At 39.2% G+C, this 27,681-nt stretch overlaps 7 protein-coding genes and 2 non-coding genes across 11 annotated transcripts; 5 read left to right on the top strand and 4 right to left on the bottom strand.

Moving 5' to 3' along the window:
- Window positions 1-826: 826 nt before the first annotated feature.
- Window positions 827-3,046, top strand: LOC18015236 (xyloglucan 6-xylosyltransferase 2). The gene is made up of 2 exons (XM_006396398.2): window positions 827-1,988; window positions 2,423-3,046. The coding sequence occupies exons 1-2, from the start codon at window positions 969-971 to the stop codon at window positions 2,795-2,797; spliced, it is 1,395 nt and encodes a 464-aa protein (XP_006396461.1). The 5' UTR covers window positions 827-968; the 3' UTR covers window positions 2,798-3,046.
- Window positions 3,047-3,776: 730 nt separating this feature from the next.
- On the top strand, window positions 3,777-8,785 carry LOC18015237 (translocase of chloroplast 159, chloroplastic). Its single transcript, XM_024154277.1, has 2 exons — window positions 3,777-4,014; window positions 4,113-8,785. The coding sequence occupies exons 1-2, from the start codon at window positions 3,963-3,965 to the stop codon at window positions 8,564-8,566; spliced, it is 4,506 nt and encodes a 1,501-aa protein (XP_024010045.1). The 5' UTR covers window positions 3,777-3,962; the 3' UTR covers window positions 8,567-8,785.
- Window positions 8,786-9,775: 990 nt separating this feature from the next.
- LOC18015238 (glutathione S-transferase F3) lies at window positions 9,776-10,936 on the bottom strand. Its single transcript, XM_006396400.2, has 3 exons — window positions 10,673-10,936; window positions 10,513-10,561; window positions 9,776-10,421 (listed from the first exon to the last, which is right to left on the bottom strand). The coding sequence occupies exons 1-3, from the start codon at window positions 10,820-10,822 to the stop codon at window positions 9,979-9,981; spliced, it is 642 nt and encodes a 213-aa protein (XP_006396463.1). The 5' UTR covers window positions 10,823-10,936; the 3' UTR covers window positions 9,776-9,978.
- Window positions 10,937-11,607: 671 nt separating this feature from the next.
- Window positions 11,608-13,279, bottom strand: LOC18015074 (thylakoid lumenal 16.5 kDa protein, chloroplastic). The gene is made up of 4 exons (XM_006396401.2): window positions 12,875-13,279; window positions 12,158-12,297; window positions 11,943-12,015; window positions 11,608-11,832 (listed from the first exon to the last, which is right to left on the bottom strand). The coding sequence occupies exons 1-4, from the start codon at window positions 13,206-13,208 to the stop codon at window positions 11,723-11,725; spliced, it is 657 nt and encodes a 218-aa protein (XP_006396464.1). The 5' UTR covers window positions 13,209-13,279; the 3' UTR covers window positions 11,608-11,722.
- A 329-nt stretch (window positions 13,280-13,608) lies between these two features.
- Window positions 13,609-16,017, bottom strand: LOC18015075. 2 transcript variants are annotated; one of them, XM_006396402.2, is made up of 3 exons: window positions 15,704-16,017; window positions 14,383-14,738; window positions 13,728-14,297 (listed from the first exon to the last, which is right to left on the bottom strand). In XM_006396402.2, the coding sequence occupies exons 2-3, from the start codon at window positions 14,734-14,736 to the stop codon at window positions 13,728-13,730; spliced, it is 924 nt and encodes a 307-aa protein (XP_006396465.1). In that variant the 5' UTR covers window positions 14,737-14,738; window positions 15,704-16,017. The 2 variants fall into 2 exon arrangements, with proteins under 2 accessions (XP_024010023.1, XP_006396465.1); XM_024154255.1 differs by lacking the exon at window positions 15,704-16,017 and having other exon boundaries at window positions 13,609-14,297; window positions 14,383-14,736.
- A 454-nt stretch (window positions 16,018-16,471) lies between these two features.
- LOC112085909 lies at window positions 16,472-16,557 on the top strand. The gene has a single exon (XR_002899187.1). It is a non-coding gene; the product is annotated as a small nucleolar RNA R41 (small nucleolar RNA).
- A 111-nt stretch (window positions 16,558-16,668) lies between these two features.
- On the top strand, window positions 16,669-16,749 carry LOC112085912. Its single transcript, XR_002899190.1, has one exon. It is a non-coding gene; the product is annotated as a small nucleolar RNA Z155 (small nucleolar RNA).
- A 543-nt stretch (window positions 16,750-17,292) lies between these two features.
- On the bottom strand, window positions 17,293-22,227 carry LOC18015076 (homeobox protein LUMINIDEPENDENS). Its single transcript, XM_006396404.2, has 13 exons — window positions 21,848-22,227; window positions 21,489-21,516; window positions 21,044-21,174; window positions 20,566-20,933; window positions 20,378-20,471; window positions 20,202-20,295; window positions 19,974-20,103; window positions 19,842-19,875; window positions 19,722-19,765; window positions 19,546-19,634; window positions 18,969-19,454; window positions 18,315-18,832; window positions 17,293-18,007 (listed from the first exon to the last, which is right to left on the bottom strand). Exons 1-13 carry the CDS (start codon window positions 22,013-22,015, stop codon window positions 17,432-17,434), a joined length of 2,760 nt encoding a protein of 919 aa, XP_006396467.1. The 5' UTR covers window positions 22,016-22,227; the 3' UTR covers window positions 17,293-17,431.
- Window positions 22,228-22,444: 217 nt separating this feature from the next.
- On the top strand, window positions 22,445-27,528 carry LOC18014242 (cullin-1). 2 transcript variants are annotated; one of them, XM_006396405.2, is made up of 20 exons: window positions 22,445-22,510; window positions 23,104-23,272; window positions 23,352-23,451; window positions 23,640-23,825; window positions 23,906-23,953; window positions 24,039-24,242; window positions 24,331-24,408; window positions 24,585-24,674; window positions 24,759-24,839; window positions 24,962-25,021; window positions 25,113-25,142; window positions 25,217-25,303; window positions 25,388-25,537; window positions 25,619-25,674; window positions 25,861-25,981; window positions 26,071-26,232; window positions 26,318-26,461; window positions 26,550-26,771; window positions 26,898-27,065; window positions 27,147-27,528. In XM_006396405.2, the coding sequence occupies exons 2-20, from the start codon at window positions 23,142-23,144 to the stop codon at window positions 27,246-27,248; spliced, it is 2,220 nt and encodes a 739-aa protein (XP_006396468.1). In that variant the 5' UTR covers window positions 22,445-22,510; window positions 23,104-23,141; the 3' UTR covers window positions 27,249-27,528. The 2 variants fall into 2 exon arrangements, with proteins under 2 accessions (XP_006396468.1, XP_006396469.1); XM_006396406.2 differs by lacking the exon at window positions 22,445-22,510 and adding an exon at window positions 22,517-22,637.
- Window positions 27,529-27,681: the final 153 nt, after the last annotated feature.

Here is a 27,681-nt window from a genome sequence, read left to right on the forward strand (position 1 = left end):
AATTTTTTTAGTGTAGAAAAAATAAAAAATTAAATGCATCCTTAATCTGTGTGCAAAAACCTTAAACATCAACTAATTCTGAACAGAGGGAGTTTAGTGGTATGTAAGGTCCTTGATATGTAAAACAAACTAGAAAAATGAAGAAGAGAACAAATATTATTATGAATTTTTGTTTTTTTTGTTCCAAATTTAGAAAAGAAAGCTGAATTTCGTTTTCCTTTTTAACCTATTGTAATAACAGATTCAAAAAGTCATCTATACTTTTCTTTTGCTTTCTAATGTCGTTTTTAAAATTATGTATATAAATAGGAACAGAAAATGCCAAGTAAATGAGTTAAAAAAGAATGAAAGGATGAGAGAAAACTTGGCAAAATATGTAACAAAATTTGGTAAAATATTTTGTATAGTATGTTTTGAAACAACTTCATTTGTTAATTAAATAATATACATTCGGTACATACGAAAAAACTAAAATTTATATTCTAAAACATTATCAGAAGATAATAATTTCCAAAAGCCATTTGGTAACCTACTAACCTCTTATTAGTAAACCGTATCCAACAAGTTGAAAATCTTTTCCTATTTATGTTCCCTTTTCTTTTCAACCTTTTTTCTATTTATAAAAAACTACAGTATTGATAAGCTGACTTTTCAACGCTCTCCGATTTCTATAGATCCACACTGCATCTACGGTCAGGATCATAGATCACAAGTCACACTCCCTAATATCTCTCCACGTGTCAACAACACTACTAACACAGCACCACCACCGACACAACCGAGTAAAACTCGACAACCTTAACTGTCATGTCCAAACGCAAAATCTCTTGTAGTAACTTTGATAAATAACAGTGTGCCTGAAAGAAAATCATCGGATTCGAATCGTCATTAATGGAAACTCAGATCTTCTCTTAAAAAGACCCCCCCAATTAGATCGTAGCAAAACAGAGAGAATCTATACGAAGAAGATGATCGAGAGGTGTTTAGGAGCTTACCGGTGCCGGAAAATCCAAAGAGCATTACGCCACTTAAAGGTAACAGTTCTCTGTCTCGTTCTTACCGTAGTCGTCCTACGTGGCACAATCGGCGCCGGTAAATTCGGAACTCCGGAGCAAGATCTCGACGAGATCCGTCAGCATTTCCACACATCGCGTAAACGAGCCGAGCCTCACCGTGTGCTCGAAGAAATACAGACCGGAGGAGATTCTTCTTCTACCGGAGACACCGGCGGCGCAAATTCCGGCGGGAGCAATAACTACGAGACGTTTGACATCAACAAGATATTCGTCGACGAAGGAGAAGAGGAGAAACCCGACCCGAATAAACCTTACACTCTTGGACCCAAGATATCCGATTGGGATGAACAGAGATCCGATTGGTTAGCTAAGAACCCTAGTTTCCCCAATTTCATCGGACCAAACAAGCCACGTGTCCTCTTGGTGACCGGTTCGGCTCCAAAACCGTGTGAGAACCCTGTCGGAGACCACTACCTCTTGAAATCGATCAAGAACAAGATCGATTACTGTAGGTTACACGGGATCGAGATCTTCTACAACATGGCTCTCCTTGATGCTGAAATGGCTGGTTTTTGGGCAAAGCTTCCGTTGATAAGGAAGCTCTTGCTTTCTCATCCTGAGATTGAGTTTCTATGGTGGATGGATAGTGATGCTATGTTTACGGATATGGCGTTTGAGCTTCCATGGGAGAGGTATAAAGATTACAACTTGGTGATGCACGGATGGAATGAGATGGTTTATGATCAGAAGAATTGGATTGGGTTGAACACTGGGAGTTTCTTGCTTAGGAACAATCAATGGGCGCTTGATTTGCTTGACACTTGGGCTCCTATGGGTCCTAAAGGAAAGATCCGTGAGGAAGCGGGTAAGGTTTTGACCCGTGAGCTCAAGGATAGACCCGTGTTCGAAGCTGATGATCAGTCTGCAATGGTTTATCTCTTGGCTACTCAGCGAGACACTTGGGGAAATAAGGTAACAACTGAAAAATACCTAATGATTCCATTTTAGCACTCTTAGATTGAGATTCATAATGCCTTAGTCGTTAAACCAACACTTATAAGTCTTCAGCATCTCTTGATTATGTAAAGTTCGTTTTTTTTGCTCATAAATCGCAATGTGAGTTGCATCTTGACGGTTCATCACTCACAAGTCACAATGTGAGTTACATTTTGTCGGTTTATAATGTCTCTTGATCATATAAAGATTAGACTTTTGTTCACAAATCACAATGTGAGTTGAATCTTGTCGGTTTATAACCTCTCTTCAGCACATAAAGATTTGAACTTTCTAATCAAAAGTCACAATGTGAGTTGCATCCTGTGGTTTTGATCTGTGATTATTGAAGTAAACTAAAATCTTTGATGGGTTTTGTTGAGCTACTCATTTGAGCCGCTGCATTGTTATAGGTATACTTAGAAAGTGGATACTATCTTCACGGTTACTGGGGGATTCTCGTGGACCGATATGAAGAAATGATTGAAAACTACCATCCGGGTCTAGGCGATCACAGGTGGCCATTGGTGACTCACTTTGTCGGTTGCAAACCGTGTGGGAAGTTTGGTGATTACCCAGTGGAACGGTGTCTAAAGCAAATGGACAGAGCCTTTAACTTTGGTGATAACCAGATTCTGCAAATCTATGGTTTCACTCACAAATCTTTGGCTAGCCGCAAAGTGAAGAGAGTGAGGAACGAGACTAGCAATCCGCTGGAGATGAAAGACGAGCTTGGGTTGCTTCACCCGGCGTTTAAGGCTGTTAAGGTACCAACCAATCAAGTTTGAATCGGATTTTGCGTTTTTTTGTTTCTTGCTATATTTATGGTCATGTGTCTTTGCTTTGTTGTTGTACTAAGATGGGTGGTAAAAGCTATTGTGCAGAGACAATCACTTTATTCTTTGTTTTTACTTCGTCTCTACGTCTAGAGTTCTTCTGCTACGAAATCAAATGTTGTCTTTTTTTTTTTTTGGGGAGAAATCCATTAGAACGTGAGATTTTGTAGCTTCATGGATCAATAATCAATGTTAATTCAAGAATATTTGGCCTTATGAAAAAGCCCATTTGACATATGAAAACTCCAACTCTGGCCTAATATTTGGATTTAATAATATATTCAAAAATCCAATATGATTCGTGGATAATGGTGGAAATAACATTTTTAAATGAAAAATATTTTGTGGCCAAGCAAATCTTGAGATGGGAGAATCAACAAAAATACAAAAACAAGATTTCTTCTTTATAAAACCAAATCTTTAATATCATCTATTTTCTCCTTTTTGTTGTGTGTGTCTTTTTGTAAGAGAGAAGATATGTAAAAACCCTAATTCTCATGACTTGCAAAACCCTAGTGTTAAGGGATCCATCAAAAACATTTTCCATCGGTGAAGATTTTACATATTTTTTTACCCAAAAAAAAGATTTTAAATATTTGGAGAATGACGTCATAATTTTGATAAAGCATAAAAAACACTAAATAGTAAATACTTTCCAACAATGTAAATATACGAAAATATTAACGATCCTGATACATTTCTTGAGAGAAACTAGAGATTAGCTTCCAAAATTTGGCCTCAAATTGTTATCTCCACATAAAGGAAAAACCTCATATACTGAATATTTTTTTTGTTGTTACAAAACGGAGCGTTCGCGGAGCAAACAAGAGATTTTGCTACTTCACCAACTGACTGGAGGGTAATTTGGTCATTTCGAGTTTATCCTCATAAAACGACTGAAGAAGATAAAATCCCAAAGCAAAGAGTCATTTTTTGTTCGCTCACTGACCTTATCTCTCCCAATTCTCTCTTCTTCAAAGAGAGAGCAATTCTCACAAAATCGTCCACAAATTATCAAAAAGGGGGTTTAATTTATTAAAACCCTTAACCCTTATCGCTATCTCCTTCCTCCACAAGTTTTGTGGAGAGTTCGATAACATCTCAGTAGCAAGCGGAGATGGACTCAAAGGCTGAACAAACGAACCCGTTTTCCGCTTCGGGACAATCAGGTTTCTTTCTTTTCTATCTTCCTTCAGAGGAATTTAATCTGGTTTTTTGGAAATAGGGTTTTAATCGGAGGAGATACTTTTATCGATTTGTGTCACAGGAAAAACCTATGCTTCGGTTGTCGCCGCCGCTGCTGCAGCCGCCAATAAGGAGGGTGGGGCTGTGAGTAGTGCGAAGGAGTTCGATTCCTCACCGGAGGCTGTGTCGGGAAATTCGGATAATGGTATTGTTGGTGGAGCCGATAATCTATCTGACGCGGAGACGGAGAAAGAGAAGGAGAAGGAGTCGTCGATTTTGAAGGTTGGAGGCGATGAGAAAATTTCCGACGAGAGGGATTCTGCTACCCCTGAGGATACTTCATCGTTATCTCCGAAGCCGGAGGTTGTTTCTGATAAAACAATCGGAGAAAATGATGTAGGGGTTGCCGAAGAGAACAAGAAGGTTGAAGAGGGTGTGGAAGTTATTGAAAACGATGGTGAGGGTAAGCTTCAAAATGGGAGTGTTGATGTTGGAGAGAAGCAGGCTTCCACGGAAGGGATAGTGGAGAGTGAGAGTAATGTGAAGGATGTGGAAGATGAAGCTGATGGATCAAAAAAAGATGTTGAGGTACCAAAGGCAGATGGAACCAATAAGGAGGAGAGTGAGTTCAGTGGAAAAGTTGATGTTGACGACAAAAGTGATGATGTTATCGGAGAAGAGGGTGTGAAGTTGACTGATAAAGGAGACTTCGATGTGGACTCGTCCGTTGTAGAATCTGTGCATGTTGATGTGGCAACACCAGGGGTGGCTGTTGTAGGGGATGTAGAAGGAATTGAGGAGATGAAGATTAATGCTGATGTTGAAAATCTTGAAGTGGCTAATAAGTTTGATCAAATTGGCGATGATGATGGTGGTGGATTTGAAGTTGAGTCTGACAAGGCCGTTGTTGAGGTAGAAGGAAAGTTGACTACTGGAGCAGACTCTATCGCAGACTCCTCTAAACTAGAATCTGCGGATACCAGTGCTGCAGAGCCGGAGGTTGAAGCTGTCGGGAGTGGGACTGAACCAAAAGATGTGGAAGAAGCTAATGGTTCCGAGAAGGGTATGACTTACGCTGAGGTAATAAAGGCAGATAGTGCAGTAGCTGACAGTAGAACCAAAGAGGAGGAGAGTGGTTTGAGTGGCGTAGTCGATGAAGAAGAAGAGGCTGTGAAGTCAACTGCTATTGAATCTGTGCATGTAGATGTGGCAAAGCCTGGGGTTGTTGTTGTTGGAGACGTAGAGGGGAGTGAGGTGCTGGAAACTGATGGTAGCATCGCCGATTTACATAATAAGTTTGATCCAGTTGGCCAAGGTGAAGGTGATGGAGTTGAACTTCAATCTAATAAGGTCACCGAGGAGGGAGGAGAGAACTTGACTAGCGAAGGAGACTCTATTGTTGACTCCTCTGTGGTGGACTCTATTGATGCTGATATCAATGTTGCAGAACCAGGTGTTGTGGTTGTCGGGGTCGCGAAGGAAGCTGAAACCAAGGCGGATGATGGAGATGATGAGGTTGTCAAGACCATCCCAAAAATTGAGGAAGCTGATGACCTTACTGCTGCATATGATGGAAATTTTGAATTGGCAGCTAAAGAAACATCAGAGGCAGCCAGAGTAGAGCCTGACCAACCAAAGGTAGGTGTGGTAGAAGAAGAAGAAGAAATGCCTGTTTCTGAAAGTCTTAAAGTGGGTTCAGTTGATGCAAGAGAGGAATCAAAGTCAGCAGCTGAGTCACAGTTCGAGGCAAACTCTAACCCAGAGGTCCGGGAAGTTTCTGAAGGGGACAATGCTGAAGAAGGTGGAAATAAGAGCCCAGTCGCAGACATTGTTTCTTCTCGTGAGTTTAGCCTTGAAAGCAAGGAAGTGAACCAGGAACCTTCTGGAGAAGGTGATATCGGGGTTGATGGGTCTGAAAGTGAAGAAGAAACTGAAGAGATGATATTTGGGAGTTCTGAAGCTGCAAAACAGTTCTTAGCAGAGCTGGAAAAGGCTTCTTCTGGTATTGAGGCCCATTCTGATGAAGCCAACACTTCAAACAACATGTCAGATAGGATTGACGGCCAGATTGTCACCGATTCTGATGAGGATGTAGACACAGAGGATGAAGGTGAGGAGAAAATGTTTGATTCTGCAGCTTTGGCTGCACTGTTGAAGGCAGCCACTGGTGGTGGAAGTTCAGAAGGTGGCAATTTTACCATAACATCTCAGGATGGTACGAAGCTTTTCTCTATGGATCGCCCTGCTGGTTTGAGTTCATCTTTAAGACCTTTGAAACCTGCATCAGCTCCACGTGCAAACCGTTCCAACATCTTTTCCAATCCTAATGTCACAATGGCTGATGAGGGTGAGGTTAACTTGAGCGAGGAAGAGAAACAGAAACTGGAAAAGTTGCAGAGTCTCCGTGTGAAGTTTTTGCGGCTTTTGCAAAGGTTGGGGCATTCAGCAGAAGATTCAATTGCAGCGCAGGTTCTTTACCGTCTTGCATTACTTGCTGGGAGGCAAACAGGGCAGTTATTCAGTCTTGATGCTGCAAAGAGGAAGGCTGTGGAGTCTGAGGCTGAGGGAAACGAAGATTTGAACTTCTCTCTTAATATACTGGTCCTTGGAAAAGCTGGTGTTGGAAAAAGTGCTACGATCAACTCCATTTTGGGTAATCAGAAGGCGTCCATTGATGCTTTTGGGCTCTCAACCACCTCGGTAAGAGAAATTTCTGAAACAGTCGGTGGTGTCAAGATTACCTTTATTGATACCCCCGGTTTGAAGTCTGCTGCGATGGATCAGAGTACAAATGCAAAAATGTTGTCTTCTGTAAAAAAGGTGATGAAGAAGTGTCCCCCTGATATTGTTCTCTATGTGGATCGTCTTGATACTCAGACAAGGGACTTGAACAATCTGCCCTTGCTAAGGACAATTACTGCATCTCTTGGTACATCCATATGGAAAAACGCCATAGTGACATTGACTCATGCTGCTTCTGCCCCTCCTGATGGCCCATCTGGTAGCCCGTTGAGCTATGATGTGTTTGTATCGCAGTGCTCGCATATTGTTCAACAGTCTATTGGGCAGGCCGTTGGTGATTTACGTTTGATGAACCCAAGTCTGATGAATCCAGTTTCTCTGGTTGAGAATCACCCATTGTGTAGGAAGAACCGGGAGGGAGTGAAGGTTCTACCGAATGGCCAAACTTGGAGACCTCAGCTGTTGCTATTGTGCTACTCCCTGAAGGTTTTGTCAGAAGCAAATTCTCTACTGAAGCCTCAAGAACCATTGGACCATCGTAAAATATTTGGTTTCCGAACTCGAGCCCCGCCTCTCCCTTACTTGTTGTCTTGGCTGTTGCAGTCCCGTGCACATCCTAAGCTCCCTGCAGATCAAGGTGGTGATAGTGTTGACTCTGATATCGAAATTGATGATGTATCTGATTCTGAGCAGGAAGATGGGGAAGATGACGAGTATGACCAGCTGCCACCATTTAAGCCTCTTCGAAAAACCCAACTTGCAAAACTCTCAAAGGAACAGAGAAAAGCATATTTCGAGGAGTATGATTACCGGGTAAAGCTCCTGCAGAAGAAGCAATGGAGAGAGGAATTGAAGAGGATGAAGGAAATGAAGAAACACGGGAAGAAAGTGGGTGAAAGTGAGTTCGGTTTTCTGGGTGAAGAAGAGGATCCGGAAAACGGGGCTCCAGCTGCAGTGCCAGTTCCATTACCCGATATGGTCTTGCCACCATCATTTGATAGTGATAACTCAGCTTACCGATACCGTTTCCTGGAACCCACTTCACAGCTCCTAACCAGGCCAGTTTTGGATACCCATGGTTGGGACCATGACTGTGGGTATGATGGTGTCAATGCAGAACACAGTCTTGCTATAGCAAGCCGGTTCCCTGCCACAGCTACTGTCCAAGTCACCAAGGACAAGAAAGAATTTAACATTCATCTGGACTCCTCGGTGTCTGCTAAACATGGCGACAGTGGATCCACCATGGCAGGGTTCGATATCCAGGCTGTAGGTAAGCAGCTTGCATATGTGGTCAGAGGAGAAACCAAATTCAAGAACTTGAGGAAGAACAAGACGACTCTTGGAGGTTCAGTGACATTCTTGGGCGAGAACGTTGCCACTGGTGTCAAACTCGAGGATCAAGTAGCACTCGGGGAAAGGTTTGTGCTTGTAGGCAGCACAGGTACCATGCGATCACAGGGAGATTCAGCGTATGGTGCAAACCTAGAGGTCAGGCTTAGGGAAGCCGATTTCCCAATAGGCCAGGACCAACACTCTTTAGGTTTATCTCTGGTGAAGTGGAGAGGTGATTTAGCCCTCGGAGCCAATCTCCAATCTCAAGTCTCTGTTGGAAGGCACTCAAAGATAGCACTTCGTGCAGGGCTTAACAACAAGATGAGCGGGCAGATCACAGTCCGAACCAGCAGCTCGGATCAGTTGCAGATTGCTCTCACGGCCATTCTTCCAATTGTCATGTCCATCTACAAGAGCCTTCGACCAGAAGGGGCGAATGACAAGTACAACATGTACTGAATATGTCTGCAACTCCCTCTGCTGAAGAATACTGGAGAAGGATCTTTATGTTACTGGTTTTAGTTCATGTTTTTTTTTACTCCCTTTAATAAAAACTTTTGTTGAGATTTTTCTCAAAGTTGTATTTTGTTCTGTTGAGAGGTACCTGTCGGATTTATCTTGTATCAGTAATTCATCACTTTCAGTAATTCCTCAGAAAATGGTGTCTAGTTCAGTCTTCTTTTGGTTCTACTTCTCATGCTGATAATGTTGCTTGGATTATGTTTGCTCATTTGTGACTTCAATTTCCGCAGAAGATACTAAAGGCTCGTTGAAGAATCTTTAATCAGGTGCGTACTCTGATCTGTGTTTATTCGATTTTGTACCAAATATCCACATTTCAATGTGTTCTTCATCACCAGGATCTTACTGATCTTCCTTTGTCCCTTGAAGGCCATGGTACGTATTCTGGCTTTCCCACTACTTCAGTAATTTGTAAAACTTCTGCTGCCACACTCCAGTCTCCACTCATTGTTTTATTTAAATGCTTTGAAATAGATTCCAAGTCTCTAAATCCCTTGGAAATGATCGAGTCATAGCGGCAAATTGGACTGGATGATGAACACTTTGATAACAAAAAAGGATATTTCTTGGTGGATTCAATCTGTGGTAGTTGCAAAGCCTTTAACTTTGGGGATGACCAGAGGCTGCCAATATATGGATTTACCCACAGTTCATTGGGTAACTGTACAATTAAGAGAGTGAGGAATGAGTCGAGCAATTGGATTCTAAAGACGAGCTGGGGTTGCTTCACATAGCGTTTTAAGGCGGTCAAGGTACAAATCAGTCCATTTGATTGACCTGGGTTAGGATTTGTTACTGTCTCTCTTTATCTCTCTCTCTTTCCGTCATACGTCTTTGCTGTTGTTGAGTTTAGAGAAGATCAGTTGATAGAAAAAAAACACAAATTTGCTGCTCTAAAATTTCTGTAATTTATAGAGAGGTGAATAGTTCCAGAAATTGTGTTTTGTTTTGTCTGTTTTAAAGCTAAAGACATATCTTCTTACTTGTCGTTTTTAAACCCGACATGGAAGGAGACTTTAAGGATAAGTACGTTCAGAAATTAAGGTCCAAAGTAAGATTTCCTCAATCAAACATGCACTAAAGTCTTTGGATACTATTCTCACTAATCAGTAGTAACTCCGTAGTTAAGATATTTCAGTCTTTGTATTAAAGAACTGTGCTGTTTTATCATAGAAGAGCTTGAAGATTAGATTAATAGTTTTGATCCAACAAAGATCTCTCACACGCACACATAACTGAAGAAAAGAAAACAGAGTACTGAGAAATTGGGCAATAAGGCAGCCACTTATTTACTCTGACCATTATTATTTTGACTGTAGCAGAACCATTTTTTCCGTTTAAGAAATTTCTCACTGAAGGATCTTCTGGGAAGCCGGCCTCTTGGTGATCTCAGCCACCCACTCGTTGACACGTGGACGCTCGGTGAAGAGCTTTTTGGACGGTGAACCGAGAAGGTATTGAATCACAGGAATGTGGTGAAGATCGGTCAAAGTAAAAGTGTCACCAGCCAAATACTTGAACTCCTTGAGCCTAGCCTCGTAGACATCAAGGACCTTGGCTAACTTAGCCTCTTCTTCAGCAACAACGGCTTGGTCTGTGGTCAACCCATACATGAGCTTGAAAACTTGTTCCCAAGCAAGCTTTGAAGCCACTGGGTCGAACTGGTGAGCTTCTACTTCTGTTCCAATGGCCATGATTGCATAGAGAGCTATGTTCTTGGGGTCGGCTGGGAGAAGGTTGGTTCCTTGGTCTTGGTATCGGTGAGCTATGTACTGAGTAATTGCTCGTGATTCTGTTACAAAAGAACATGTTAGTGATTTTTTCTTCTTTTGTATATTGTCAAATCAGATTTGAGATTGAAGATGACACGAAAACATCCATACCGAAGAGCTTGAGGTCTCCATCTTCAAAGGCTGGAACTTTACCAAAAGGCTGCAGTAACAAATCAAACACAACATTCAAGATTCAGACCAGATTTATCCAAATAGTTGGTCTTTTCATATAGAAACACAAAGATAGATAAAGATAGATAGAAGTGCTTACGTTGCGGGAGAGGAAAGGCTCTTTCTTGTGCTCACCGTCTTTGAGATCAACATGAACGAGCTCAAAGTCGAGGTTTTTCTCGTGGAGGGCGAGGAGGACTCTCCTGGTGGAAGTGGAAGCAGCGTGTCCGAAAACTTTGATGCCTGCCATTTGATTTGGTTACTATGATATTCACTCTATTAAGACTGAGACAAAAGAGTAAGAGATGTGATGTGTTTGATGTTGAATGTGAAGGTGATGAAGCAAGACACAAGTAGTGATGGTATTTATACAGGTAAAAGAACAGAGCATTTTATGCATTGTCATTAATGATTATTATTATTTATTTAACAGATAATGATGCCTGTACAAGACCGTCGCAACCAATATTGACTAGTCTGCTTGGAGGATTTTTTCAAAGTGGAATTTGGATTGATTAACGTTTGAATATTTGTTTTTACATTTGCTTATGCGATATAGTTTTTTAAATAAAGCATTCAATGTCATGAGAGAAAAGATCAAACAAAGTGCGTACTAACGGCCAAATGACTCAAACTTAGTCAAGCTTCATCAACTATCATGAATGACATCCCTTGGTTATTACCGGTTCGATCTTGTTTCGGTAGTTTTGTGATCTCTAAATTGGCATCCCTTCTCGGTTAAATGAGTTTCTGTTCATATGAAATTTGATAGAGAAAAGGTTACTTATAACTATTTCAATTTGGATTTCGTTAGGATTTGATGGAGCAATGATTACTTTAGAAATTGAATATTTAGCATTGCTTTCCGCATTCCGGTAAGGAGGAGTTACTCTAGTGGTTGAAAAACGAGGCTTGATTTAAAAATTCTTTTCAATTTGGTATTCAAACTTTACTGTCTGAAAAAAATCAAACCTTTTTAATTTGTTCATGCAAAGCAAGTATGAACAAATGCATAAAGAATGATAACCAAAGATGCTAAGAAATTTGGATTTTATAAAACATTTTTCTTCCTCGTTTTTTATTTTTCTTTGACAATCTATAGAAAAATACACAAAAACCCCACAAAAAGTAAACAATTTGTAGCCTATGATCATATTCCCTTAAGCTGTCCCAAAAGACCTGTCAAAGCCGTCCATTTCTCAAATGCACCAGCCGATGAAACGAAAGCAAGCTTCGATGACTCTATATCGTTCTTGTTCACTGCGAAAACAAATATCAAAAACAAGATTCAAGAAGATCTTCATTATATTGTAAATAAACAATTTGATTCTTGTGAATGGAGACTTTGAAGAAGAAGAAGTAGAACAGACCTGATGTAATAAGAGAAGCTAAAGATGAATTAAATGTTTCCACCTCTGTATTCTCTTCGGGGCTTGTACTCAACTGTCACAAGAACACAAAGAGGGAGCTTCAACAAACAGTAACAAAACCATTAAACAAATTCAACCTGTTTTGACCAGTTGTATATACATTTAACCAATTGGTTTGACCTTTGTGAAGAGTTAAAAAGCGCGAAAAAAAAAACCTTTGTGAAAGCCAAATTAGCCGTTTTGACCCATTCGGTATCAACGCCTTTCCCCAAAACCAAACCTGCAGCTGGTAGATCATTGTTCTCAATGGCTTGTCCTACTTTGCTTAAATTGTAAACAAGATCCTGCAAATACCCTGCAAACACACTAAATTCTTATAGGTTTGGGAACCAAGAAGATCATGACAAAAAGAGAAAAATTCACATTTGTTCCCAAAACAGATACAACTATTCCATCTATTTGTTCTGATTACTCCATGTTGCACAGCTAGATTAAGGTTCAATGTAAGTAACACTGGAACAAGCCAATTAAACAATGCAGATCGTAACACAACGAGAAGGCACATTTGTCCCCAAAAGAGTAAATCTTTTCCATCAGTCTGTTCTGAATCTTCTGATCACTTCATGTTACGTTGGAAGAAGATGAGAAACAAAACTAGACTAAGGTTTACTGTAAATGGCATTGGAACAAGCCAAATAACTATAAAGACTAGAGTAACCTGTTTGATTCTTCAGTTTATTGTTGTTACCAAACAGTCTTTCTAGGTTTTTTTCCAAACACAGCCAAGCTTTTGCAAATTTCTCAACACGTAGACAAAACAACAACAAGCAAGCTTTGCAATACGCTCAACAACACACACAGTGACACACATAAAATGCAAAGATGAAAGATCGAGATTTTCAATGAAAATTTGAGGAAATATCAAGAAGTACCCTTTTCCTTCACAGCAGAATTAAGAACAGCTTGTCTCTCAATCCTCTTCTTCCGATCTTGCTTCACCTTCTCCATAAGCTCTTCATCGTCATCAGCTTCAAGAATCGCTGCATTCGCGTCGCGGCTTCTTCTGTCATTACCCACGAGACCAATCGCAAGAAAGCTGCTCATAAATCCGAGAGACAAATCTCGTCTGTTACATAACAGAGACGATGTCTGGTTCTTGCTGTTTCCTGAGTACGCAATTTGGTTCTTCTTCGAAGAAGTTGATGAAGAGATAGTGGAAGAGAAGAATGGGTTTAGGGTTGAAGAACAAAGGAGTGATTTCGCCATTTCTCCTTGTCTTTATCAAAATTTCTACTTTGCATTTTTGGAGGATTGGTTTGGTTTATGGTTTTAGTTTTGGTGATGATGAAATTGATGATAAGGTCTCTCGCTAGACTTGTTGCGTTGTGTTGTTTTCCTCCAATCACTCACTCTCACTATTTTTTCATTTTTTTTCTTCACAATTTTGCATTTTCTCCCCAAAAAAATAAACATAATTAGTGTGAACCAAATCCAGTTAAACTAAACAACCAAACCGAATTGAGGTACACCAAAACCAATTTAGAGTTAATCAATTTTATTTTTGAAAATGTAATATCATAGGAATTTACTATGACTATAACTTTTAAAAATGTTAAGATTGACACATTGGTTTGAATTGGGATAAAATCATTTTACCAAAGCAATATTTCCAACTTTCACCATTAATTAACAAGTAATGAATACAACAGATCCTAAATTATCCCAAAAAGAAGAAAATTCTTTAAGGCCATAGAAGCAAATCCACAATTTTTTTTTTGTTTTTAATTACTTCCACCACCAAAACTGTCGAAACAAAAACAACTTCCTCATCCTATTATTATAAGCCATGAAAGCTCTAGCTTTGACAGGATCACCATTCAGATACTCAAATGCATACATCTGTTTTGCTTCTTCCAACCCATCAATCTCCATCACTGCTTCCAACAGTTCCTCTGTATTGATCAAACTTTTGCTTTGTTCAACTGCGTCTGCTAAGCGACGAATGCTAGAGGCAACCGCTAACATCGCTTCTTGGAACGGATCTGAGCTTCGAGGTCGTTTTAGAGGTTGCCTCAGAGGATTTGGAGGAGGAGGAAGATCTCGAGACTCTTCATTCAAATACTCATCTGCTCCTGCGTAGGACTCTGTTCCATCTGTATCGCTATGCTCTTCCGAGCTTGGTAATGGGAATGAAACAGAGTCTTCTTCAAAATGTTTAAAGTCGTTTAGATTCTGATTGATTTCAGTCTTCACCTTGTTATATCGACCTGGAGCTTGACAGTCACCGCATACTATTCTAAGTTCCTCGTACATCTCAATTTGCTTTCCTCTAAATGCTTTCGCGTCTGGGTATACCTGTTCCAACCATTTTTTTAAGTTACAATAGTGAACAAAGAAAAAGTGAAAGAGCAAAGATTATGGTATATATATAAATACTTACAGCAATATATCTATTCCAGAGCTCGTCACTTTCACAATCGATCCTTTTTGTGCTTGAGTTCCACCAGAATCCATCTCGACTAAGTATGTCTTTCATTACTTTGTACCTTTTCTTGATTGTCTTCAGGCGATTGATGACTTTTTGGCTATTAAGGTTTAGATTGAAACGAGTATTAACAGCAACACAAGCAGCATTGTATGCATTCTCGTTGAAGCATTTGTCTACTTTGTTCCCGTTTTTCGCCTGGACAGCCAAAGCTTCAATCAGACACTTATCCATTCCAACGGACCATACAACATTTCTCCCTTTATGCTTCATCTCTCTTCTCTGTACTGGTAATCCGTATTGATCCATTCCTGTTCATTTAGGTTAAAAAAAACCATGAAATTTAGAGCACAGTATGTCAAAAAAGTGGTTGCTCATTTCATCACAAGAGGGATAAATATAGATGATCAATCAACTAAAGTACCATTTCTAAGCATAAATCACTATAATTTCACAAACAAAAAAAATCTTGGTTGTTCGCACACACAAATAAAGATGGCTAAAACTAGCTTCCAATTCGATCAGACGAATCTGTCCCCAACTCATTCTGATAAATCTAGTTACAGTGAAATTTATATCTGCAATGTCTAACAACAGGTTTTATAGAATTCAGACTTGAGAAATAATTTTATCAGAAACAACGGAAACACATGCAATGGAGTTGTGCTCACAGAGAATGATTACATACACTCTATTGACAGAAAGACAGATTATGGTCAGATTAAAGTGTGTTACTAGGCTCTAAACTCATACATCATCATGATAGCAACAATGATTGAGCTAATGACAACACCATAATTCTAATAGTTTTCAGAAATCTTCTTCGTCTTCATCATTCTTCACTTCTATGCTTCTCCAAGGCATGAGCAATCATCTAAACTACTGGTATTGAACAACGAAAAGTAGCATAGAAAGTAAACCCCATTTCTAGTAAGCTGATATTCGATGGTATTGACAAAAGCAACTTAGCTATCTACTTATTGTAGGGACAAATTTGAGAATTGAGCAAGATCGAAACATATCTATCTACTTCAAGCTAGCAGCTGCAGGAATAAGAGAGGTATTAAGATTGAAGAAGGCTCCATTTCCATGTAATTTAAAGCTAAAGAAGCCAAGAAAACGAAGCTCTATACCATTTGAGAGAAACGACCTCACACTCGGTTCTCTCTTCCAAAAACTGGAGGAAGAGTTCTAAAACTAATTTTAGCTCAAATGAACCAAATGAGTAAAACAAAGAAACATGTCGATGATCTCGACAGAAATCAAAGGCGCATACCTTGGCTAAAACGAAATTAGATTGATGGTGGTTTTGAATCAAGTCAGATCGCCGATCAACGGAGTCGTCAAAAGTGACGGAAGTGCAAGTGCGACATTTTCGAGAAGGAGAAGCTCGATTAGGGTTTGGTTTCCCCTTTTTCCTTTTTTTTTCTTTCGAGAAAAAATGGGATTTAAGTAAAATTTCTCGAATCCACCTGAGTACTTCTTTTCTCGAAAACCAAAGTCGTCCCGGAAATTTCCCCATTAGCGCTTTCACAATACGGTGCGTTTAAAAACCTGTTGATATGGACCCAGAATCGTTATTCTGATATTTTCTTGCCATTTCCCGGAAAATTTCTCTGAGCTTTTCTCCAGTTTTATTTTTTACTTTCTGTCTCGGTCTTTCACTTACCGATTACTAGCCACGTGGCATCATAAATGACAGTGAATAATCTTCGGGTCGAATATTACGGGTCAATTCTTTAATGGGTCAACTTTGAAGATACAATTCAGAAGGCCCATATCCAAGATTTGAAAGGCCTCGGGTTAACGGGTCCGAGCCGACTCTTCTCCAAACGTAAACCCTAGCTACCTCCATCGTCTTATATATTGCCGCCTGCAACACCTTTTCTTTCAATTCAACGATCAATCCGCCACGTACCATCAGTTCTTATGATTCTTGTTTCAAGCTTTCATCTTTTTTTTTTTTTCTCCCTTTGGTTATTTTCAATGATTTTCAAATTTGAAATCGTTTTCTTTTTGATTTTTGCGTAATTAGGTTTTAGAGTTGAAGGCAGTGATGATGAAAATCTACCTATTTTATGAGGAATTCTCTGATTAGAAATTTTACCAATGGATCCTTCTGAGCCTTCGATTGATAATGTTATTTTTGTTGGTTTTTTCACAATTTAGTTTTCTCGAGTCAAATTTTATTTTTCCAGAATGATTTTTCTTTTTGTGTCTTCGAGCATGATGAGAATGAGCCAATGGAATGATGATTACACTTAGCGGATATATTAATTTATTGTGTCGACCAAAATACAGACTACAATTATCTGATCATATGGCTCTCATCTATCTCCTTCGTTAATCTGTTTTCTTCTTGATCTTTTTTTCCGGTTTTTTTTCTAAATGTTAAGAATAGGAACATAAATGGATCCAAGACACTTTTTGTGTATCTTCTTAATTGTTAAGATTAGGGACATTAATGGACATAGGCAGTTGTTGTTACGATTTACTTAAAAGACTGTAAACCAGAACAATCAAATAAGAATTACCATAAAAAAATTGGAGACTTCATTCTGTAACGAATGAACAAACCATAACCCAAGTGAATGGGATCATAATTAAGTTTGACTTATCTTTTGGAAATCAATAAAACTTGTGTGCATCTTCACAAGAAATATATACCGTCAAATTCATAACAATCTAATCCATGGTACAGATCATTTTGATCTATCGATTTGAACGAAAATTTTCTTTTAGAAATTGGGATGGAAATTTCCATAACTGCAAACTTCACAAAATTTCCAGAAACAAATACATACGAAAACTGTAATCTCATCAAGTGAAGCTAATTGATACAGTATTGAAATTGACTTTGATCATCATTACTTCTTTAGTTTTATCATCTCTAATGTATCTTTTGTGAGATATTAATAAAAATGTGTCTACAAACAGTAATATGCTAACTGAACCGTGAGAAACAAGTATTGGGTATCAAAAGAACTAAAGTCTCATATATGTTTTAACGCCATCTTTTGTTTTGGTTCCAATAAGGATGAGAAGAAGAATCATATTTTCTTGTCGGTTGTTGTTGTCCCCTCATGTTAGGATGGTTCCTAGTTGGGCTATGATCAGGACTCCATGATTCAAATCCTGGATTACTACTACTACAAATGTACGGCTGTTCATTCCCTTGGTAAGAAGAAGCCGATCCAATCCCGTTTGCTCGATGTGGGTAGTAACTATTCTGACTCTGCTGGGACCTCCACGAAACAGAATTAGCTGTGCCCATTTGTCCTATTGATTCCCTAACCGCGTACGAGGTTGTTGAGATTGGTTGTTGTTGTTGTTGTTGAAGATGTTGACTCTGATGAAGTCTAGGTTGCATAGATTGTTGTTGATGTAGTTGTTGTCTTTCTGTGTGAGGCAATGTGAGTGAGTTATAAGCTGATGGAGCATGTCGAGTGATCAACTGTTCGTTTGATGATTGCCATTGCATTGAAGCAACAGGAAGCTGAGTACTCAATCTAGCAACTGCTGCACCAACTTGGTTTTGCCTTGAAAAGGGATTCCGAATAACTTCTTGTCCCCATCCGCTCTGCAAAAAAATGGAACAAAAGCACTCACTTAAGATATAGAATAAGAAATCAGTGAACACTAAGGTCTTCTAATAAGGCGTTGTGCTCCTTAGGTTAGATCCAACTGCTGAAGAATCACATTTTCATATTCCACTATTGTGATAGCTAGCTATAGCTCGTATCTCTGTAGTTTTTTCTCTATTATCTATGTGTGTCATGTTTTCAAATCAGTAATTATCATGTGATTCCATTTAGCTGTATTATTATTAGGGTTCAAGATATCTCGGCGAACGTTGGGGATGCATCACAGATTTCGAAAAAACGCACCATTCCAGGATTCGTTGATGGAGTGGGAGATGGAAGGGAAACTTCAACCTTTTCTTCAACCTTGTAATTTGAGCTACAGCTTGAATTTGGAGCACCATTTTTAATCACATCAAGCAGTTTTACCATATCTTGGCCGGCTAAACTACCGGGCTTACCAGAAGTCAGCGCATATAGAAGATCCGGGTTCTTAAGTAACGCGGCTAATAATTCAAAATCAGGTTCCATGGAACTACTTCGAGATGAAGAGGTTGTGGCAGCACCAGCAGCAGTTCTCCGTTCATCAAGTGAATCCTGTGGTTCTGTTATACTTTCTTCCGGTGGCTGTTGAGTCGGAATTTCAGGTGTCAAACTGTCATCAAAGTCCATTTCCCTATCCCATGGTTCCTTAGGATTCAACGGTATAGCTTGAAGAGACTGATATGTTGTTTCTTTTTCTCGCCGGTTTCGGTTTTTCTGAACATCAGCCTCCTTGCTATTACCACCAGCAGCAACTCGCCAGACTTCGTCAAGTTCCATTCCTGCAGAAAACTAGGCATGAGAATGAGGCCTGAATAGCCACCAAAAGATAAGTGAACTATTGTAACATCCCTGAAAAGTCACTTTCAGCTATTCCCTAAGTGGTCAATGAGATGGGAAAGTCAAAGAATTGTATACCTGGTGGTACATGCCAATCAATCTGTTTTCTCTTGCAATTCTTTAGGATAGTTTGTGGACTCATTTTCAACAGGACTCCCACCTTACTTGAAATGCTTTTAGGAGGTGTTGAAGGTTTTCTAAATTCATCAGCTTGTACTGGGACATTTACGGCTGGTGAATTTACAGGCTGAACAGCAGAAGGTTCAGGTGTGTCTTCCGCCTTAGCTTCAGTGCACTGACTAAGTGGAGAATCCTTGGCTGACTCTAGTGCCAATGGCTTCTCAGGAACAACGGTTCTCGAATCACCAATCGCACTTGGCAAAGGATCCTTTTTACTATTCTTGCCATGCATATAAAGAGCACGCATCTTTGCTTTCTGAATATCATCGGCCGACATAGGGCGGCTCCGACTTGAAGTTCCTATTCTAACTGTCTGAGGACTCCTTCCGGCAGCTTTTTGCCCTGGTTGCTCCACCATCTGAACTTTCCTGCGTTCTTTGTTATCTGCTGCAAGCTAAGGAAGCTGACTTTGCTAACTTTTTGACAAAATACAACCATTTGGTGCGTCAATAAAAGAGCTCAAACACAAGGATACATGATGGAGTTGAACCAAGCATATGTTTCTTGGTGGAATCATCTGCAGAAGTAAGCAACAGTTTTGGACCCTGTGACGATTTCAAATTCCTGAACCAAAAGATAACCAATAATAATGAAACCACTTAATTAACAAACGGGAACCTGTGCTAAATGGAAGATAGCAATTACTGATACCTGACATTCTCTGACCTTCCGTTTGAGAGACTAAGAATATCTTCCTGTTACAACACAAAAAAAGGATTTATAGAACTGATGTGGTTGACATAATAGAAATAGATTATGGCCCCCACTTACAGGATTGCTATTATCACCCATTATTTCAGCAATACTGCAAAACAAGACAAAATTCTATGAGAAAAACGTCACTAAAAAACCAAATGAGAGGTAAGCAAAATGTATATAGTCAACAAATAAACCACAACTTGCCTCTGTTTCAGAAGCATTTGACTCTGCGAATCAATTTGCGAACTGTTACATTTTTGTTTCTTCATAGCTTGGATTTTCGCAAATAATTTGGTCCATCTTGATAACAATCCTTTTGCCCTGTTTGATATGCCTGATCTTCAAATCAGATAATGAAATCGAAGAACTCACAACACGAACTAGGACACTAATGAAGGCTACACAGCATTTAAGTTTTAAAGGAAATAACACCTGGTATCCTATAGAAACGAAGTCCATTGACGCTTTGCAATATGGCTGACATATTTTCAGGAGATGCTTTGTGGAGAGGCAAATGACAAAGAACCTGCGTTCCAAATATCAACTATAAAATACAACAGTTTGAAGATTTTAACAGCAATCCAGTTGCAAGTAAATTAATCGTGTACCTTCAGGATAAGAAGTAAGACACTAGTTTGCTCTTCAATAGCAGCTTGACTTAACCATGTTGTAAGTATCAAAACCCCTCCTTTAGATAAAAACCTGTGCACACATAGAAGATGACGGTCAAGACGGGAATATCAAAACAATAAAATAAAATAACAACATTGAGGGAAAGAAAATCCTCAATTCGTACCAGATCAGCGCAGAAGAATCTTGTATCTGCATGATCCACTCCATTAATTTCACCTGGCCTGAAAATGTTTCTTCTTTACGCAACAGAGAAAATATGTTCTCAACAAAGTATTTTTCTGAATCACTGAGGTCAGGTGGAATATCATCCGGTGGCATAAGTGCCACTGTTTCACCTTCACCACAACTTATAGATGATGCCTCTGGATACGTAGAGTTCAAGGGAACGGGATCAACGTGAGTTCTAGTATTGTTTTCCGGAACACCATTATCTTGTAAAGCATCATTTGTACTGGACATGATCACCTTCTCCCTTGAAAGCCGCACCTGTTTCCTTACTCTTGTCTTTTGAGTAACAAAAAAGTCTCGAACCTGCCATTAAAAAATTAAAAGAGATACCACCGAAATCTCATGAGGAGCTCAACATGCCGGATTATAAAAGCATTGCCAAACAAAGAAGTCATCAAGAAGCAGAACAATACCTGGGCGACTGTGATACCAAATAGAGCACTTATCTCCCGAGATTCCTTTTTACTAATAGCATCTTTAATTGCGAAAACTGCTTGCAGATACTTAACAGCCTTTGGATTCAACAAGTCTCTTGGCCGCTTTCCTGAAATATTTACAAATTCATCAGTTATGAGGCATCAAGCAAGCAACAGTTAGGTGTGCTTATTCTAAAGAACATAGGGAACAACAATGAATTTAAACACTATCTGTGCAATACCTTTCAGACAAAGAGAAAAAGAGATGAAATCATGAAAGAGATAGCAGTGACAAATTTAGTATACCAATACTAGAATTACTAATCAAACCAAAAAAAAAGTGCTTGAAAGAAACTAAGAGGAACTAAATCAGTCCATATGTACATAGCCAGTTATACGCACAAAAATGCCAAAAGATGGCATAATTCCTAACAAGACTCACCAATTTTAATGGACAAAGCACCAGCAGCCTGCAAAAATGAAAACAAAACAGATCAGTGTCTCTAATAGAGAAGATAACAATGATTACTTGAAGGGAGAAATGACAGAAGAACCAAATATCCTTCATCATATAAACATTTGAACCACCACCATTACAGGACGAACCCACATTGAGATATGGACTCCATAGTATAATTTTGAAGTCGTCGAAATTAACCAGTTCAAAGCAGAAATGGAGTGCTGGAGCTACAGAATTTATACCAAAATCCGAATAGGCTAATCCTTCTGAGTCTTGCCCATATCACGGACAAAAAAAAGACGAACTTTCGATGCTAAAAACACAATAAAATGATAACCCACCATTTCTTGCGCGAGGGGGTTAACGCCGGTGAGTTTGCATTGCGTAACGACGACATCTTGGAGCTGATCGATCTGGCTGTGGAAAAGCTCCTTCTGCGAATCCAGCAGCTCCATTAACGACTCCACCGAGCTCCCTATTTCTATCTCCTCCTTGAACGCGTCGTCCATGGCCGCCGACGGAAAACTCGAAGACCAATACGCAAACGGAATTCAAAATGTGCATCAGGGAAATCCGTCTGTGCGGAGACTCAGTGAATCGAAGGTGAAGCGACAGCTGAGACGAGAAATTCAATGAACATGTTACCTAATTTCGGATTTGGCAAGTCGAATCGGGTTAGGGTTTGGGTTCCTCGTAAAGCATAAACGAGTAAAGATGGGCAGGGGGGCATAAAAGTAAATAATGTTAGAAAAGGTTGGCATTTGGCAATACGAAGAAAAATCCCAAAACGCATCGTTTTAAGCTCTAACCCTAAAACACAGCGTTTTGTTGTAGATCTGCAACTGTATAATGAAAACATAAATAAATTTTAAAAGGGTAATAAATTAGCACCAAAAAAAAATTAAAAAGGTAAGAAATTAAATATATTTTGGCTAAATAAATAAGAAGAGAAGGAGTTTGTTTCCTGAGATATCTCTTGTATTTCGTTCACCGCCCTCTTTAAGGTCTCGCTTTATTTCTCTCTTTTTAAGCTTTTCTGAACGATTGTTAGGGTTTTGATTTTCTCTCGCATATCTCTTGATCGCATAAGCTCTCCCGATCCTTTTCAATTGAGAATCGCCAATCGTCAAGGTCTTCGAACGACTTTTTCTGATTAGGGTTTAAGATCTCGCGTTATCACTACTTGTCTCGATTTCACGCTTGTTTTGTTCCGTTTTACTATGGATTTTGATTCATTTTGTTGATTCCTCGGTTATCGACGTGATTTTTTCGTCTGTGTGGGGGATCGGGATTGTTAGGGTTACGACGGTCTATCTTGATTGCATTGGTACTTCTGATTTCGTGATTAATCTCATGGATTGTTGTTTTCCGAGTGTATCTATTGCCGCACATGCTTCGTTTTCCTTTTTTTTTTTATCACCATTTGATAGTCTGGGTTTTGTGTTGGGAGATAAAACCATTTTGGAATTCGATAATGTGGATGTTATTATAACCTCGGATGATTAACGATGTCGTTGTTCATCTCGTCTCTATCATTTCATTCTTTGGTTTTGTTAATGTTGCCCTGAATTTTGGTTGTGCCCTTGTTATTGCGTAGGCTTAGGTTCAGGAGAGTTTTAGAATCCATCTTTCGACATGGAGCGCAAGACAATTGACTTGGAGCAAGGATGGGACTATATGCAGACTGGTATTACTAAGCTGAAACGGATTCTGGAAGGTCTGCCTGAGCCGGCATTTGACTCTGAGCAATACATGATGCTTTATACGTAGGTTTTCTACTTGTTTATTTACCTTGTAGCAGTTTGCTTGTTTGTAACTGGTATGGACCGTTGTGGACATTCTCAGGACTATCTACAACATGTGCACTCAGAAACCGCCTCATGATTACTCACAGCAGCTTTATGACAAGTATCGTGAAGCATTTGAGGAATACATTAACTCAACTGTGAGTATTAGTGATATATAGTTTCTATTTTATAAACTCCTCTCGAATTTTGTACTACCTTTACTCATTCTCTGAGTATTACGGTTTTACTTTTGTTATGGTTTTATATGCCTGTAAGTCTGGTGACCTTTCGAGTCTAAAGTTGATCAAAGAGTTTGATTATTTGCATTCTTCTTTTCTGTGCGTAGGTTTTGCCTGCTTTAAGGGAGAAGCATGATGAATATATGCTGCGAGAGCTTGTGAAAAGGTGGTCTAACCATAAAGTTATGGTCAGATGGCTATCCCGCTTCTTCTACTATCTCGACCGTTACTTCATTGCTCGGAGATCACTTCCACCACTCAATGAAGTTGGCTTGACATGCTTCCGAGACCTGGTTTGGCACTCGTTCTTGTCATTTATTGCTTTCCATTGCTTCAAAAATTTTGTAACTCATACTTGATTTTGCTACTTCAGGTTTATAGTGAGCTGCACTCCAAAGTCAAATTAGCTGTAATAGCACTTGTAAGTATGAATCTATAATGTGCATTTATTCCCAACTCTTATTTTTGCCTTATTCAAGATCTAACATGACCCTTTTTGATGGCAGATTGATAAAGAGCGGGAGGGAGAGCAGATTGATAGGGCGCTACTGAAAAACGTATTAGATATCTATGTAGAGATTGGAATGGGACAGATGGAAAGATACGAAGAAGATTTTGAAAGCTTCATGCTTGACGATACAGCATCTTACTATTCTCGCAAAGCAGCAAGCTGGATCCAGGAAGATTCTTGCCCTGATTACATGCTGAAGGCAAGTCACGTGTTATCAGTTTCTAGATTTTGTTTTCATTTCACATTAGTAAAATGTATTTGGTAACTCTTGTTCTCTTATATTACAGTCTGAAGAATGTCTAAAGAAGGAGAGGGAGAGAGTGGCTCACTACCTTCACTCAAGCAGTGAGCAAAAGCTGGTTGAGGTTAGTTATGATACAGTATGCACAGCATTATGTCATTATGCATCAACTTAAACGAGCCATGAGATCATCTGTATTTTGAATAGAAAATTCTTACAGGCTCTGGTTTTACAGACAAGTGTATTATCATTATAAAGTTTTATATGTATTTGACTCCTGTATTTATCATTTGTATGCAGAAAGTACAACATGAGTTGTTGGTAGTGTTTGCAAGTCAGCTTCTAGAAAAAGAGCACTCAGGGTGCCGTGCTTTGCTGAGAGATGACAAGGTGGAGCGACGTTTTCTTTGTTTTTACTGTTAATTAGTTGTTCTATTTGTTTCTGTCTTTGATGGAGTATTTGTAAACTCTCAGGTTGATGATCTCTCCAGGATGTACAGGCTATATCATAAAATTGTGCGAGGTTTGGAACCTGTTGCAAACATATTTAAGCAGGTTTCTTACCTATCTTAATCATTTTCTTTATGGTTAGCAGGGGAATAGTCTTTTCTTCCCGATCTACTTTGACTCTCTTAATTACTGTTCAACATTAACTGCAACTTGTAACTTGTTTACAGCATGTCACAGCAGAGGGTAACGCACTTGTCCAACAGGCTGAAGACACGGCAACTAATCAGGTTCATATTGTTTTTTACTTTTTTGATTCAGAAAAAAATTGCGTTTTGTCTGCCTCGCCTGTGATTGCTAAGATATATTTTTATTCCACAGGCCGCAAATACTGGTAGCGTGCAGGAGCAGGTAAAAACCGTATCAACTGATTATACAAGTAATATGTTGTGGAACTTAGCAATTCACTTTTTTTTTGCTTTCAGGTTCTTATCAGAAAAGTTATTGAACTACATGATAAGTACATGGTCTATGTCAATGAGTGTTTCCAGAACCATACCCTCTTCCACAAGGTTTGATGTGCTTTCTCTCATTCGTCTATCTTATGCATGCATATAATTTTGCTATTAACTCAAGGTTTCTGAAACCTATTGTAGGCTTTGAAAGAGGCCTTTGAGATCTTCTGTAACAAAACCGTCGCTGGAAGTTCAAGTGCGGAATTGCTTGCAACATTTTGCGATAATATCCTCAAGAAGGGAGGAAGTGAAAAGCTGAGTGATGAAGCTATTGAAGATACGCTTGAGAAGGTCTTTTGGTCAAACGGTTTTTGCTCAAATCGCTTTTCAATTCTACGGGGATCGGTGCTGAATTTTATAATGTTGTTACAGGTGGTCAAATTGCTTGCTTATATAAGTGACAAGGATCTTTTTGCCGAGTTTTACAGGTTTATCTCCAACTCCATTTTTTTTTAATCATTGGATTTGGCTTTTTTGCTCGTAACCTTTGTTTTTCTGTTAATATTTTGTTTATGTTAGCTCTTTGTTAAGATTTCTTCCCAAGAATATAGTACTGGAATGACGAAAATTGGAATAACAATTTGCATGTTGTTTTGTTTATGGCTGTTTTGCAGGAAGAAGCTGGCCCGTAGGCTCTTATTTGATCGCAGTGCTAATGATGATCATGAGAGAAGTATTCTTACAAAGCTCAAGCAACAATGTGGTGGGCAGTTTACTTCTAAGATGGAGGGCATGGTTAGTTGAAGTGTCTCTATACTTATTATCTCAAAGCGGTGGCTGCTCTGACGATTTATGCTTGCGAATATTTAATCTGTTGGTTACAGGTGACGGATTTGACATTGGCGAGAGAAAACCAAAACAATTTCGAGGAGTATCTAGGCAACAACCCAGCTGCAAACCCAGGGATTGATTTGACCGTCACTGTTCTTACCACTGGTTTTTGGCCAAGCTACAAATCATTCGACATAAACCTACCCAGTGAAATGGTAAATCTCTATTGAATTTATATATACCTTAAAAGGAAAAAGGTTTGCTCCAGGTAAATCTAATCCGTCGTTTTCTTTGTTTCAGGTCAAGTGTGTTGAAGTTTTCAAAGGGTTCTATGAAACGAAAACGAAACATAGGAAACTGACTTGGATCTATTCACTAGGAACTTGTCACATCAACGGAAAGTTCGATCAAAAGCCCATCGAATTAATTGTCTCTACTTACCAGGTATCGTTTGTTTCTCAAAATCTGGTGGTATATTCGATCTCTTAAATAGTCTCTGATGCCAGTTTTTTCTAATATCATTTACTTCCAGGCGGCTGTGCTTCTGCTGTTCAACAACACGACGGATGCATTGAGCTACAGTGATATCCTAGCTCAACTGAACCTAAGCAATGAAGATCTAGTGCGGTTGCTTCATTCCTTGTCATGTGCCAAGTACAAGATTCTTCTCAAGGATACAAGCACAAAGACTGTTTCCCCGAATGATTCTTTTGAAGTCAACGCCAAATTCACCGATAGAATGCGCAGAATAAAGGTCTGTGAGAGATTATTACTCAAAAACACGGGCACACTTTCATGTGTTCATAATCTCTCTCTCTCTCTCTCTCTCTCTCTCTCTCTCTCTCTCTCTGATATTAACTTTGTATGGTTTGCAACACAGATCCCTCTCCCTCCAGTTGATGAAAGGAAGAAAGTTGTTGAAGATGTCGACAAAGACAGACGCTATGCTATTGATGCTGCCATAGTGAGGATCATGAAGAGTAGGAAAGTGTTGGGACATCAACAACTTGTTTCTGAGTGCGTTGAGCAACTTAGCCGAATGTTCAAGGTAAGTTGGATTATATATTGATTGAGATATGCTTTTAGTGAATGAGTTTCTGGGGCTTACTTGGATTTTGTGATTCTGCAGCCTGATATTAAAGCGATCAAGAAGCGTATGGAGGATTTAATAACCAGGGATTACTTGGAGAGGGACAAAGAGAATCCTAACATGTTTAGGTACTTGGCTTAGTGCAAAACAACTATGGAGGTGGTTGGCTCATGAAAGAAACGTAATGAATCGAAGTATCTACTTTTGTATATTGGAATCCCATTTGGTTACTACCCCTAAAAAAAAAAAAAAAAAAAACCAAATTATCGCCTTGTTTTATAATTTTTTGTTTCTTTCTTGACATTTGGTCGTGCGTTTTTTTTTTGTTTCTTGGGATGCAAATTGCCTTTTTGGGTTTTGTTCCTTGGATATTGATGGAGATGGGCTTAATGAATGAATCTCTGCTTTCAAATATGTTTCATCATTCGTTTGAGTTTCTTGAATCCTTTTGTGTAAATTCACATCCATAAGTATTTGCAATATGCAGAACTTGATGATATATGCACTATCCAACAGCTCCTGTATCGTGATTACACTTTTTGGCTTTGGAAATACATTTTGTTGTAAAGATCTG

This window comes from Eutrema salsugineum, unplaced genomic scaffold (assembly GCF_000478725.1).
Source record: "Eutrema salsugineum unplaced genomic scaffold, Eutsalg1_0 scaffold_3, whole genome shotgun sequence".
NCBI classification, from domain to species: Eukaryota; Viridiplantae; Streptophyta; class Magnoliopsida; order Brassicales; family Brassicaceae; genus Eutrema; species Eutrema salsugineum.